Below are 15239 nucleotides of genomic sequence, written 5' to 3' on the forward strand. Positions count from 1 at the left end.
CAAGTGAGGTGCTGTGAGACCTGGCCTCAAGACTAACTGGCATTCTGCTGAAGACAAGAAGAGCCTATGTAACAACGTTTTCGTTACGCTGATCAGAATAGAAATTCCATGTTCTCAAAGTAACGCTGAAGATATATTGCAACAACATCTATTCGAATCAGTATAACGAAAACGTTGTCAGAAGGACTTTCCTGTTAAGATTTCTGCAGGAGTTTCTTCCGTGTTCCTGTTAGTAAAGAGAGTTTTTCTTTTAAGAACAACTATTTCTAACAAATTAAACTTACTCTTTGAACACCTAAGTTGACTTGAGGATTGAAAGATGAAAAAAAAGCCCATTTATGTTAAATCTGACTCATCTTGCCAATCAGTTCCGACTGAGTATAACTAATTACAAGGATAATTATCAGGATAAGGGTCTGACAAATAAACTATCGCAAAATAACATGTTTTGATTTTTCTCCATGAACGCCTGATCAACCAATTTTGAACGATTTTTGACGCTACTTAAAACACTTCTCTGGCTCACTATCAGTGTTTCTTGTCATCGACCACAGAGCGTTTTCAGACATAAATTAAGTTTTAAATCCAACACAGATTTTTGTGACGTAATGCTGCTAAAACGCTTCTACGCCTCCCGAACGCACCCTCCCCTTTATTCGCGTACTTACAAATTCCAGTCGCTAGCAATTGATCATCTTGGCGCTAACATGACGAAAGGTTTTAGAACTAGAACAATGAACAACACCCACCAGAACCTAACCTGTGTAGGTAGCGAGCTAGTTTTCCGCTAAAGCAATGAGCGACGAAGCCATGAGAAGCTTGGGACGGAAGATATAGAGCTATAGAGAACCACAAAAGCATACATCTTCTTTGATATAGCTCAAAACAAAAGGATAAATCAACAGGCTACGCGTAGTTAAACAAGTTTTCTGTTCGAAAAGTCTCATTTCCTTTTCGCTACTTTATTTTTGTCTTACAGATTATATGAACGGTTCAATTTCTTTCGCCTATTTTGAATGACAGAGGTTGTTTTTTGTAAGTTTTGACAATTTTGCTTGGATTTTGGCGCGCGGCTGGCTCACACTGATCCGTAGCGCATGTCCGACGTATGACTGGTACGCAAGGCAAGACAGGATGTCGTTCCCAGTCTCTTCCCGTTCAAACATTAATTTTGCGTTTTCTATCCCATCATGGTCGAGAGACCGTGAAAGCAGAATACAAGTGGTCTAATTGTTCTACGCTCCCTTCACGTGAAACGTCTAGACAAACAGCGATACTATGGGCATTCGTTTCCGGTGTTTAAGAACGTATGGGTCCAATCTGAACTCAATGATGTCTTGTCGTCAATCTCGATCACTTGTTTATCATCAACACCATCCGTAACTGAAAAAGAAAAAGTTATGTAATTGTGAACCTCATTCATTATTTAAAACTTTAAAACCATGGAGATGAGTGAGTAGCTGATGGAGGAGGGGGGGGGGAGAAGGGGGGAGGGGCCTTGGGTTTAATTTCTTGTTTTGTCGAGTTCGTGTGAGATATCTCATTCCACCAATGGCTTTACTAAAAAGATTATTCTTTATGAAGAGAATGGATTTGAATGTGGCTGACCTGCGAGCCTGTCCACTTTTTCAAGTATCTCATCCAGCAATTCACTTATTACTTCTCCGGAGCTTTGTGAGTCGGTTGATATCTGCAGGTTAGGATCAACAGGAAACGAAGTTTCGCCTTCCACCACTCCCCCAAGTCGAACTTCATTCTCATCGTCATTATCATTCTTGTCACCGCTGCAATCAAGTCCACATTCTTCGTTGACTTCTAAACAGTGGATTATTAACAACAAGAAAAAAAAACAATAAAACGCGTGCTTTTATGGAATGCATATTCAATCTGTTAAAGAAACATGGGTGCACAGTGGAAATGACGTTAGAATCTCAACAAACAGACAAAGATCTCTAGATTCCTAAACGAATTCATAAGTAAATGTGTGCGCCTTCTTTAACTTAGTCAATACAGAGAAGATCGTGGCTTTCGTGGTTTTTCAGTGACTTCGACTGGGCATTTGTATCGTAGACTTAACCACATGCAAAGGAACTATGCAGTCGCTTTATTTTTTGCCCGCCCTGCCAACACAGCCTTTTCTGTTTACTAAATAAATGGCTAACAGACTGTGGGCTTCGGACTCACCTGAAGGACTGTTGTCCCATACTAGTGCCGCCAAGCCAGATTCAGCTGTTCCCATCAGATCTTCTGTCTGGACCTCTGCATCCTTGGTTTTCCGTTCCCCGCACATCTCATACTCGTTGACGCCGTAAATAGAGGTTTCTGGAAACATAATAACAAATAAGTTTTTGTCTTGTGAACATGTCGCATTGATATATCAAAAGAAGGAAAATTAACGCGTGCTTTGACCACTCGCAGTTTTGACAATTTTTTTACTGTCTATGACTTTTAAAATATCATTGACAAAACCAACCTTTTTGGCCTGGCTTTAGTATCTTTACGCCACCGATCTGTGTTTTAAGCAAATCAAATAGATTATACTCAAAAGAACATGCGAGATTGTCGGTTTCTGCGGGCTCCAGCTCCCACTTCTCCATGAAAGCGGAGATCTCATAGACGAGACTGAAAATGTTGGGCTTCTCGTCAACCAATGCAGTGTCATTCTTTTGACACCCCTCGATCAAAGAAAGCAATAACTCACACTTGTCCTCAATACCTGACATGACCCTACACAAAAAATGAACATAAAATTACGCTGGAGTTTGTCTCTTACAACTTCTCTCCAGAAATCGCGTCCTTACTGATCGTACTGTTACTGTTAATTAAGCTCGTGCTTGAAGTAGGATGGGGTGATTTTTATTGAATGTTTAAAACAAAGTGATTTTAGCGGCTAATCAGGCAAAATGGGAGATGTTACATGGAGCAGATTGGAACTGAGAGTGATCAAGGGAAAGCGACCTCAAGAGCGCGATTTGACTTTAAGTATTTCCAAAGGTTTTGAAGTCCTAAGTCGATTGCAAGCCTCAGTGAAAATGACTTTCAGGGTAATTGCCCGTATACACTACGTAAAATAATTAAGCTCCAACGCAATCAATAATCAATCTTCCAGAGCGCAACAACACCATGAACACAGAGTTCAGGATAAATTTGAGGTGGATTGAGAAGCCTTGAGTTTTACATCATTCATCTTCAGTCTCTGTACCATTTTAAAACTATATCCATCAATGATAATCAAGAGATTTTTATATTCTCTTGTGATAATATAAATTTACACTAATTATCATTCTCAATTTAGACTTCTTTCGTAATTGGCGGCTCTATTTGCAAGAATTTTTTTCAATAAAAAGTGAGGCCAAGGTTCATTTTCATGCGCATAAAGGTGCTGAAATTATCAAGCCATATGAAATATACCTCTCTTGATTGTCCAAGGACACTATCTTCTGGTTCGTTTTATCGTCAACAGCACCCCTCAGCGTTGTCTCTCCTATAGTCATGTACGCATGTAACAACGCCATGTGTTTTCCGATCCTGTCTTGCAGGTATTCTTGAGTGACCAGTATAGAATCTTTCGCGTCGATCACTTTTTCCTTTGACTTCGCAATCAGTTCAAGGTGCTCGCTTAATTTTTCAGGTACACTGCCTAGTTCCTCGCGTATCGTGCTGGCAACGTCGGTAACAATCTCGCATTCATGACCCACATGACTACCATAGACCTGGTTAAAAAAAAAAAAAAAAGCAAAAAAAAGAAGATTTAACTTCTGGTTTGCGTGCAACTTATAATTCTCCACAACAACATTCTAATCTTCACTAGATCCATTTTGATCATCTTTGCGATCTGATTAGCTCTCAGCAGCGCGATTCGTACACGAATCACGGTACTACTTTTTTAATTTAAATTACATCCAATCACAGAGCGAGGTAAAGTAAACCATAGCAGTTCAGGGTAACTTTAAAGTCTCTGCTCGAAAACTGCTCTACGAGTAAACGAGTTAGTTTCCTATGACTTATGCAGGTCTTGTCTGCAAATTTACCTGGCAGTAAACGCAGATAAGACTTTTATCTGTGTGGCAGTAAACTTTTAGAGCTTCGTTGTGTTCCGAACAAAGATACTTCTTGCTTCTTATCCTGACAACTTTTTCAAAAACAAAACAATAAGCAAATATTATATAAGCAAACAACAACCAAGACAAAAATCGACGAGACCATAATACTGTAGATCCCAACACCTACTTTCGGGTCTTTGCACGCGCCCCTGAAGTATATAATCTTCTAATCTGAGTTCCTATGAAAAAGCAGAACTTCAATCAAAGCTTTTCGTGACTGATAACAAGCAAATATTAAAATGATAAGCGACATAAAACGTTTTCTTAAACAGAGCTTAAAAGTTCAGAACAAAAAAAAGGCAGGAGACGGTTGAAGGTGGCAAACCGTGAAGTTCTTAAAAATAAGATGCAATCTGATTCTCGAATGGTCAGTTTCGCGGGCAGCGTTCTTAGGCTGGAGGGAGATACCCAACCGGCCTATCTGATTTCTCAAGCCGGAGGAGTCACGAGGTTCTTCTACACATTCTGCGCACAAATAAAACTCGTCTATGATCTTAAATTTCCCGACGTGGGTAGGACTCCTATTTCAAAATAGCAAAGAACAAACTTTAAGACAGTTTGGCATTGTCGTGATACTTACTTCATTTGCTCCTAAGTAAAACCTCAGCCGCGGAATTGATAAGCGCTTTTTAGAGTGCTTGACAGCAAAGTGGTTTCAGTATTCTCAGTGATGTCATTTGAAGAAATTGAAGCAATTTCAGTAAAGACACCCATAACCACTTTTTTTTTAAGTGATGAGTCGTAAGGTTTGTTTTCTCGGCTCATTAGCATACTTTCCTTGCTGGGGGTCTAACCAACCCCATCAACCCGAGATTAAATAAAGTTTCATTTTATTCATTCCTGCCAACTTGAAATATCTGAATCAAGTGAATGACGATTTATCATGTCATAATTTTTTTTCAGTCAACCATTATAAACTAAAGTGATTTGTTTCTTTGGTGCCTTGGCTTTCTTCCCACTCAAATCATGTTCAAGACTTCATAAGAATACCATTCAGCTTCAACATTGTGTCTTCGTAACACACCTCTAAGCTCTTCTTATCATAATTTGACATGATAGTGATGCATTGATGTCTGCAATTGACGATAGTTGTGACGCCATCGCTGACCTGCATATAGTCAGTTCCCGGGACAGCCTGAAAATCAACAACGGTACTTTTTACCTCGGTAATCAAGAAGCATTACAGTCGAACCTCGATTGAGATGATGGCAAAATCCAGCTACCTCAGCTTAACAAACTTAGTTAAAGAATCGCCAGATCACGTTACAATTAAAAATTAATAATTGTTATGGTTTTCATTGTTCAGACCATCAGAAGATGTGTTTGTGACTCTTTTGTCGCGAAAACCACCTGAAAATTTTTGCTTGTAACAACAAAAGGTTGTCCTGAGATTTCAGAGAATGAAAAGTATTTGGTTAGCTAATCAAAAACAGCGTTTACTTCCTCTTGCCTGCTCCCAGAATCAGCCCCAAGACAGTTAAGTATGTCTCGCACTTACGCTGAACTTAACAGTTGTCCCTCTGTTACCTGATTTTCCTTTGAAACAAAAAGCTACAGAAATCAAAAAGAAAAAAATTAGCACTCAAAAGCATTTCAGACAACTGAAACATGGATAGGTAAAGAGGGAGGGTAAAGAAACCCACGTTCAAGTTCTCCACCCCGTTACTCACTCGATTTGTTCTTGGTTGTAACGACAGGCGGATAGACAGTGTCCACAAAACTGTAATCATTAGGGAATTTAAGAAAACCACGACGGCAACGAGAACGTGGAAAAACAGTTGATCTAATTGGCAGAACAATAGCCCAGCACGTGCGTTTTAAAACTTTGTACATTTCTTAGCCGTCCTTTGCAAAACAACAACGTGAAATCACCAAAATTTGCGTCGTTTGCGAACCGAAACCGCGGCGGTAAATTATTTTAATTTACATTTGGAACTCAACGCTACTTTTATGCGTTAGGTCGAGTTTGAGGTCTGGCGCCTTATAAGACGGTAAACACATGCAGCCATTTTCGAAATTCTAACTAAAAGTAGAAACTCATTTTTTAATCGACGTCTCCCGTGGCGACGCCGTGTTCCCTATTTATTACACTGGTGAACAACAACACTAATATATAGATTTAGCCGAGCCTAAAAGCGGAGCTCCCAAGTTCGTAATATTAATGATAACATAAAAGATGTACATTTGCCAAGACTCGCCTGAGTCACCCCTCTCTTGGCACGTACGTACGCTCGGTCAGTCACGTGACAACCAAACGAAAAGAGGTTGACCATATTCCATGGGTATGGTGCTCTGCCTCCTGCGCGCTTCGCGCGCGTGGGAGCCCCGCTACAAGATGGCTGGCCGCCCGAAACTCGGTCACGTGACCCGCAAGGCGAGAAACTAGACTAATTCATGTAAGCATACTCTTTACATCTCCCTCCCTAAGTCAAATAGTCAAGCAACTATAAATGCAGACAACGTTGATGATAATAAAAGAAAGAAAGAAATAACACAATGTTCAAATCTGCCTTGAGAAAGTCTAGTGAATTAAACGCCCCTGCAAAACTATACATAATAAAAAAAATACAAAATAAAAAAAGGCACAAAGCAGAGTCAATGTCTTAATTGAGCACTCGTAATCTTTTAGCCACACTGGGGGGCAGCGGTCCCGCACTGGACGACCTTCAGTGTGTGGCGGCTGAGCTGGGCTAGATTCAAACAGTTCAATAGGATCGGTCGTGTCGAGGTTTGTTTCCACTGACTCCGGTAACTCCTCGGATGTTCCCCTGAGCCATTTACGGTTCCGACGATAATATTTTCTGTTCACCTCAACCAAGTGGGAACGGGTCCCCTCCTCTCCAATGACGCGCCCCAATGACCACTCTTTCTCGTTTGGAAATCGCATTCTACTGGCATCACCTTCACGCAATTTTGGCAGTTCGTGTGAGTGACGATCATAGTAGTGTTTCTGCTTCTGTTTCCTAATCTTGATCTTTTCAGGGACATCAGTTATCACCTGTGGGGTTAACAAATGCTTGGCTACTGGGAGACGGGTGCGTGATCGCCTTCCATATAGTAACTGAACAGGAGAAGCATTCATGCCCTCAGTTGGTGTGTTGCGCCACTCAAGTAACGCCACCAGAGGATCATGCTTATCAGCTCGGGCTTTGGTCAGCAATGACTTGCAAGTCTTGACTGCATTATCAACACGACCATTACTTTGTGCGTGATAAGGGTTTGATGTGATGCGGTGAAAATCTCATTCCTTACTAAAGGTCTTGAAATCTTCACTGTTGAAAGGAGGCCCATTGTCACTGATGACGGTGACAGGAATACCATGCCTGGAAAACCAAGCCTTTAGAACAGTGATAACTCAGGTGCTGGTGGTGCTACTCATATCTTGCACTTCAAAATAACCAGAGTAGTAATCAACGGCTATCAAAAATGATTGCCCATCCAGCACAAATAGATCAACACCAACTTTCTCCCATGGCAAATTAGGCACACAATGAGTCTTTAAGGGCTCTTTACATTGTTCAGGCTTATAACGGTTACAGATTCCACACCTAGACAAGTGATCTTTGAGCTGGGCTGAGTCCAGGTCAGTCAACAATGTCACGTGCACGACGCAAGGTTCCTCCTACTCCAATATGTGATTCATGCAGGCTCTTCACAACACCAGAATGCTCTTTAAATGGTATCACAAGGCGATGGCCCTTGTATACTAATCCATCTTCTATGGTCAGTTCATCACGGCTGTTCCAATACAGCTCTATTACTTGCCTCCGATGCCTGTCATATTTGCGAGTTCCTTACAGGGTCTCTGGCCAACCCTCATGAATAACATCAGACAACATCTGTAATTCTTCATCCTTGGCAGTCTCCTCGCGCAGCTTTTCCGGACGAGTGGGGGAGACACTCAGATCTTCACCATGCTTAATCTGCTCTGACTCAAAAGCGAAAAGTCGTTCTCTGATAGAACGGACGTCACTGTCCTGTGTCTGACTCACTAGTTCATTTTCCAAGTATGCGCGCCTTTATGTGTCTGCTAAGAACAGGGTCTCACCTTTCTTGTATTCCACTTGGATGTCATAGTTCTACAGGCGAAGGCGCATGCGTTGGAGGCGTTTTGGCGAACTGTGGATTGGTTTCTTGAATATGGTTTCCAGCGGCTTGTGCTCTGACTGCACAATTACATTGCTCCGTCCAAAAATGTACTGGTCAAACTTCTCACATACATAAACTATAGCGAGTAGCTCTTTTTCAATCTGAGGATAGTTTTCTTTAGTTTGAGTCATCACATGAGAGCTGTACGCCACTGGGCGCTCCTCTTGTAACAGAGCTGCGCCAAGTCCTTTTTGAGAAGCACCACATTGAATTACCACTGGTTTATTCATGTCATAGTAGACAAGAACTGGTGCAGATGCAATCATTTCCTTGACATTGGCCATAGCATCAGAATGACTTTGCAGCCAACACCATTCAGCATCCTTTTCAATGAGTTTTCTCAAGACTCCTGTTTCTTCGGATAGACGTGGGAAGAATTTCGCCAAGTAGCTCACCATGCCCAGGAACCTACGTAAAGACTGAACATCAGTGGGGTCTGGCATCCCCACAATTGTTTCAACCTTGGGTGGATATGGTTTCAGTCTCTCAGGGGTTAGAAAGTGTCCGATGAAAGGAACTTCTTGCTGTCTCAGTCGGGCTTTCTTCTTGTTCAACTTCAGGTTTCTTTCACGGCAGCGGTCCAGGAAGGTATGCACATTTTGGTCATTGTCTGTCTGCCACTCAGCAGGTGTGTTGCCAAATCCAACGATCACAAAATCATCTGCAATAACTTCTACTCCATTAAGCCCCTCGATATGCTCTCGCATTTTGCGCTTCCAAACTTCTGGTGCACTATTGATGCTGAATGGCATTCGCTTCCAACGGTATCGGCCGAAAGGAGTGTTAAATGTAGTACACTACTAGACTCATCGTCAAGTTCCAGAGACCTTTACTGGCATGAAAAACACTGAACAGTTTTGCCCCATTCAGTCTAGTTGCAATTTCTTCAGTTGTGGGCATTGGGAAATGTTCACGCTTTATGGCAAGATTCAAATCCCTCGGGTCATCATCTCACGACCTTTGTTTCCTATACCTGCAGCATTTAAATAGAATCGCTCTTGGACAGTAGACATCTTGCTTTTTGCTGGGAACTTGACAGCAAAATGATTCCTCTTTTTACAATATGCACAAATCTGGCCAAAGGCAGGGCAGCTGCGGCTTTTTTGGTTCCTACCACAGAATCTACAGTCCTTGATCCAGCCAATGCTGACAGATGAGACATTTTCTGACAGCTCTTTCTCTTTCACAGCACTCAATCCAGACTCAGCATACATAACTTTCATTTGAACAGCCGTACTCTCGGCAGCACGAGCGTTATCTATAGCTTTCTCAAGGGTTAATTTCTTCGCTTTGAGCAAATTTTCGCGTACCTTAGCAGTTTTGGTGCCTGTCACCAGTCGATCACGGAGGAGCTGAGCGGGTGTGATTGACTTGAAATCACAATTCGCTGCAATCTGGCGAAGCTCTGTCAAATATTGATCAATAGTTTCAGATTCCCGCTGATCCCGCGTGAAAAAAAGAAAACGTTCGTAAATAGTGTTTTCCCTGGGAATGCAATACTCTTCAAACTTGCTTACAACCGCATTGATCTTCTTCGCGTCGTCTGGCGAGGCCCATGCGAAAGTACGAAACACCTTTTTCGCTTCTTTTCCAATTTATAATACTGCCAAAAGTGTTGCTACTTGGCGTGCTTCTTCCTCTTTATCTAGCTTCGTAGCCAACCTGTAATTATTCCAAGCAGAAAGTCAGCAAATATTAAGGATGATGTGCCGTTAACACCCAATCATTTTTTGCAAATGGGTGGGGAATTTGCACCAGAGAGCGTCGACACCACGAGGTTCAACCCACGGAAGAGGTGGCGAGAGGTCCAAGAACTGATCTCTCGAGTGTGGTCCAGGTGGTTGAGGGAGTACTTACCTATGCTGAATACTCGTCCAAAGTGGACCGAAGTTGTCAATGACCTCAAGAAAGGAGACATTGTGCTAGTCCTGGAACAAAATCTGCCATGAGGGAAGTAGCCTTTGGGCCGTATTGTGGAAACATATCCGGGAAAAGATGGACATTCCCGCGTCGTGTAGGTTCCGTGTGGAGAAAAGACTGTGGTGCGACCAATTCATAAATTGGTAGCACTCTTGTGACTTGCTAGACTTTTAAGCGAACTTCAGTTAAGGACAAAAAGAAAACTGTTATGTTTAATCATGTTTTGCACACTGCGGTCCCCTCAGTGCGGAGAGGGGGAATGTTCAGGAGAACGTGACGTTGTGTTACATGTACCGTATTTATAAATGAGTGACAGGGATCAAATGTTAAGTACTTTTAGTTAGTTCGAGTTTTTGCCTTGTGGAGACAGAGTATTCACTATGGAGGTTTTGTTTCTCAGTCAAAATAAGGTAAAACGTTGAGTTTAACCGCGGATTTATTGAGTCGTTCTCAACAACCATGGTTCTCTTCAAAATGTGGAAAACAGATTTTTCGAGGTCTGCGTTATCGAGGTCTGCGTTTTCGAGGTCTGCGTTTTCGCGGTCTGCGTTTTCGAGGTATGCGTTTTCGAGGTATGCGTTTTCGAGGTCTGCGTTTTCGAGGTCCGCGGTCCGCAGGTCTGAGGTCTGCGTTTTCGAGGTCTGCGTTTTCTAGACACCCTTGTCAAACTTGAAGTGGGACTTGTGGTTCGCTACCTCACCACTGCTTTCACTCATAAATTCGGCAACTTCTGCCACAAATCCTTCAGTTTTCGTGACGTGTGGATTCCGGAAACTCCTGACACCATGTAACGACAGGCAGATAGACAAACAGTGTCCGCAAAACTGTAATTAGTTATTACACTGGTGAACAACAACACTACAAGATGGCAGGCCGCCCGAAACTCGATCACGTGACCCACAAGGCGGGAAACTAGACTAGTTCATGTAAGCATACTCGTTACATTGGTTACCCTGAGTGCATTACTCCTTGGCTGCATTTTTGCATATAGCCAACTGGTCCGCCTCTGCCCAGTTGGAATTTAAAACTCTATGTTTACTTGCAATGATTAATTGCAATTTGTTTGTATTGGCTCTGAAAAGCCCCACTGGGGGAGTACTGGTTCATTCATATTACTATTATTATCATATTTTTATATTCTACCCTGTTGGTATACTGCCACATGTACTTCTATTGTATGCATGCATATAATGACTGGTTTCAGTTCTCTGTGATTAAGCTAATCACAAGGCTTTTAATGCCTTCATTACATCCATAATGAAATCACCAGTGATCCTTACCATCTGATTAACTCTCATCAGTGAGATGATTGTCAAGCATATGGTTTCAGACCAAATTTCACTCCACACAGTTCAAATACCATTACTTATCCTGAAATGTTCAACTTTAAAGTAAGAGTTAACCTGGAAAATCCAGTTTAGTTAAAGCATCCTTCTGCACTTGGCCAAACAATGAGCTCCCTGTAATTTTTGTTCCAAATCCTGGTCTTGCAACAGTTGTTCCAAATGGGGTGGAAAAATCTTAGTCAAGAAAGGAAAGACAAAATAACAGACTGAGGTGGCACAACAACTTAAAGAAGAATGAGAGGAGAGAGGAAATTACAGCAGCTCATTTTATTTTTTTTAATCCCATTTACATGACTTAATATTAGATTTGAACAATTAATTAATGTGAATTGATGATATCAATAAATTTCTCTATCATTGGACACAAAATGTGCTTTTGTCTGCTCTGATTTTTTAACCAATTTGCTAAACATTTTTTTTGGGGGGGCTGACAGAATGAAATCAATTCCCTTGAAAATTGACACAGAGTAAGTCGATGGTTGAAGATAAAACTTGTGCTGCCAAATTTTCAGTTTCAAAACATGTTTTGAGATATGATAAAAAGTGCAAAAGTCAGCAATAAAAATTACATACTTGAACTTGAAATGGTTATAACTTTCAAAAGAAGATGTCAATCAACAATTGGCCACACAGTTTTTTAGCTCGATATGTGCTGATTGACTTCCCAAGGACTATTTTATTATTTTATAGTACTGTAAAGTGCCACGAGAAGCTTTTGATGTGTGTGCTATATAGATATTATTATTATTATTATTATTGTTATTTGCCAAAACAATAAAACACAAGCACATAAAAATCCATTAATGATGTGAGTAGCTTTTTCTCTGCTCAATTATCGATCATATCTCTGCATTTCAGAAAGATAATAGGGAAAAAAGTAAATTATAGAACTCTGTAGCAATAAAATGATATTAGTTTTATATGGATTAGCTTGAATAAAGCACATGCTTCAATATTAATTTTCTGTGACCCTCTCATGAAAGTATCTTGTAACCTCGAGCTTATTATCTAAATTTTTAACTTGAATTAAAAATAAAATGAGAACAGCTGGCACCTCATTTTCATAATTAGAACTCTTGATGAGTTTCAGTCTCTGAGCAACTGTTTACCTACCCCTCCCCTGCCCTCCCCTAACCTAACAACAGTTAACTGATAACAAGCAAGAGATACCGGTAATTTTGGGTTAGGGGAGGGGTAAGTGTACCATTGCTAAGATACTATCATTGATCTGTAACTCTTCCCAGCTGACTTTCAGTTAGCCAGTCAATCCTTGTTTAGTCTTGGTCTCCACTTTTCAAACAAAAGTCTCACATCTTAGGGATTCTACGATTTACTATTTGTCAATCCAAATCAATGGTAATTTTTTCTTCCCCTTATTTATTCAACTTATTTTTGTACTAATACAATCAGACTTTCGACACATGAAAAATCTTTACTCACCTTGAGTATTTGGTGGCTGTCCAAAAGAACTTGTGGAGGTTGTTTGGCCAAACAAACCTGTGCCTATACAACAGTTTCTTTAGCAATGCACAATACTGTTTCTCAAGAAACTAATATTTCCAGTACCTCAATATACAAAAAACCCTGGAATTGACTAGAACTCCCAAAAACCTTACTACTGCTATTATCTGTGGCACCAAATAAAATGACAGTGACTGAAAACATTACAAGTATTTAACTTTTGAATAGCACTGACAAAATTAGACTTTTGAAAAATGAAAAGTTTTACTCACTCTGAGTATTTGCTGGCTCTCCAAAAGGACTTGTGGAGGATGTTCCGCCAAACAAGCTAGCACTTGTCAAGCCCTGAGTCCCAAAAGGGCTAGTCACTGCTACCATTAAACTTCAAATAAATGTTTTGTACTTTTTAAGTTAAGGGGGGAGGGGAAAGGAGAATGAAATATGAAAATTTTTACTCACTTTGACCATTTAGTACTGGCTGCTGTCCAAAAAGACTTGTGGATGATGTTCCACCAAGCAAGCCTGTACCTATAAATATACAACGGTTTCTTTAGCAATGCACAATGTAATACTATTTCTCAAGAAACTAATACTTCCAATACCTAAATATATAAAGCCCTGAAATTGACTGGAACTCCCAAAAAACCTTTGCTAGTGATATTATCCATAGCACAGAATATAATAATAGTTACTGTAACTGAAAACAATACAAATATTTAAATTTTGAGTAGCACTAACAAAATAAGACTTTTGAAATATGAAAAATTTTACTCACTCTGAGTATTTGGTGGCTGTCCAAAGCCAAATGGAGTGGATGTGCTAAACAGGCCACCTGTTTGAGGGCTTTGAGCTACACTGAAACTGAAGCCCAGACTACTGCCACTATTTGAAAATGCTATGAGAAATTCATGTCAACCATTATGAAACCTAATAGAGATGTTTTGCACTGTTTAAGTTAGAAGGAGAAGCGGTGGGGGTAATGAATTAACAACTTCTTCCTCAGAAGTCTGGGCGAGGAGTTTTCTTGTCACCCCTAACACAATAAGTTCTGACCCAAAGCTCCGGCTATTCTTTGACATCTTCTAAGATCTATTATAGCTGTACAGACCCACAGCAACATGGGATCCATTTGTGGCGAATGATTAAAAAAGAAAAATGTTGTTAATGGTGAAGTCATCTGTTCACCTGCCCTCAAGCAGATCACGAGTAAGAACCAAAAAATTGGTGACAGGTGTGTCTTTCGAGCCCGGAAGTAAAAGAGCGCAAGTTAAATTAGCGCTCCAAATATCTACAGAGCAACACAAAGAAAGGAAATTTGTTCAAGGGTCTCCTAGTAATTTCAAATTACTCATTAACTTCGGATGTCACCTTCCAATCGAAGGAAAAGGTATAACATACCGAGGAAAGCTTCGTAGTTTGTTTTTGCTAAATAAACACAAGCCGAGCGTTCCATAATATTCAGTTAATTTATAGGATAGTGGCTTGAAAGTCGAAAGAGGACTTGTCGCGTGGCAAGTTTTCTTCTTACACCCTCATGAACTTTGATTTCAAGCACCTTAGAAATTGTTCCAAACTGATCCATACGCAGGTGTTAAATCTAAAGGCCTTTGTATTCAAAATCATGGTTCCACAATAATAATGCTTAGAGTTTTACAAGCCTAATGTTATTTAGTGTTTTGGGGCTATTTTTGGTAAGCCTAATATAGGTAAATATCCGTGCATAACTCGACACTTACTTGTTCCTGTTCCAAAGCTAGAGCTTGTGCAAGTAGTAGTAGGAGTATTTTTCGAAGATCTAGACATGCTTGAACGATCTGTCGAAAAACCGAGATTACAATATCATAATATCTCGTTTATCAAGCTAGCCTGAGCTACCCTGCTGTCGCGCTTGTCAGTTGACCAAGATTAAACGAAGAAGCAACACTAGACCAATTTTCAGGTGAAGATCAGCTTACCTTCTTTTCGACGCCTACCCTTCTTCATTAGCAAATATTCATGCTGTTAATCGAGATTAGATATACATCACCACCTCAAGACCCTTATATTATGATTGGACGGGTGCTAACTTCGAGTCGGGAAAGCTGGGTCGGGTGCGCAATTGAATTCAAAAACAAAAACAAAAAAACAGACAGTCTGAGCACAGGAAGCCCAATTTAAGGTCCCTCTTTGGGTCTTTATGCATCTGCATGTGTTGTTACACTGCGCACTGGGCGAAATTTCAAGATTTGTATGGCAATAAACAGTGTGAAAATCAAAGGTT

At 40.6% G+C, this 15239-nt stretch overlaps 1 protein-coding gene across 3 annotated transcripts; it reads right to left on the reverse strand.

Annotated features, from left to right (window-relative positions):
* Positions 1-916: 916 nt before the first annotated feature.
* Positions 917-15191, reverse strand: LOC111332162 (uncharacterized). 3 transcript variants are annotated; one of them, XM_088732335.1, is made up of 16 exons: positions 14935-15191; positions 14716-14793; positions 13755-13874; positions 13439-13507; positions 13252-13347; positions 12959-13021; positions 11576-11692; positions 5602-5654; positions 5128-5238; positions 4231-4282; positions 4032-4132; positions 3412-3713; positions 2474-2727; positions 2185-2322; positions 1609-1815; positions 917-1383 (listed from the first exon to the last, which is right to left on the reverse strand). In XM_088732335.1, the coding sequence occupies exons 1-16, from the start codon at positions 14960-14962 to the stop codon at positions 1277-1279; spliced, it is 1896 nt and encodes a 631-aa protein (XP_088588461.1). In that variant the 5' UTR covers positions 14963-15191; the 3' UTR covers positions 917-1276. The 3 variants fall into 3 exon arrangements, with proteins under 3 accessions (XP_088588461.1, XP_088588460.1, XP_088588462.1); XM_088732334.1 differs by having other exon boundaries at positions 13252-13350; XM_088732336.1 differs by lacking the exon at positions 5128-5238 and having other exon boundaries at positions 13252-13350.
* Positions 15192-15239: the final 48 nt, after the last annotated feature.

The sequence above is a fragment of the Stylophora pistillata genome, chromosome 9 (assembly GCF_964205215.1).
Source record: "Stylophora pistillata chromosome 9, jaStyPist1.2, whole genome shotgun sequence".
In the NCBI taxonomy this organism is placed as follows: domain Eukaryota; kingdom Metazoa; phylum Cnidaria; class Anthozoa; order Scleractinia; family Pocilloporidae; genus Stylophora; species Stylophora pistillata.

Coding starts and splice junctions, on each gene's coding strand:
- LOC111332162 (XM_088732334.1), bottom strand. CDS start 14,962: ATGAAGAAGGGTAGGCGTCGAAAAGAAG. Junction 5,655..11,575: donor AACTAAACTGGATTTTCCAG/GTTAACTCTTAC, acceptor TGATTTCTGTAG/CTTTTTGTTTCAAAGGAAAA. Junction 5,239..5,601: donor GGACAACTGTTAAGTTCAGC/GTAAGTGCGAGA, acceptor GTTGATTTTCAG/GCTGTCCCGGGAACTGACTA.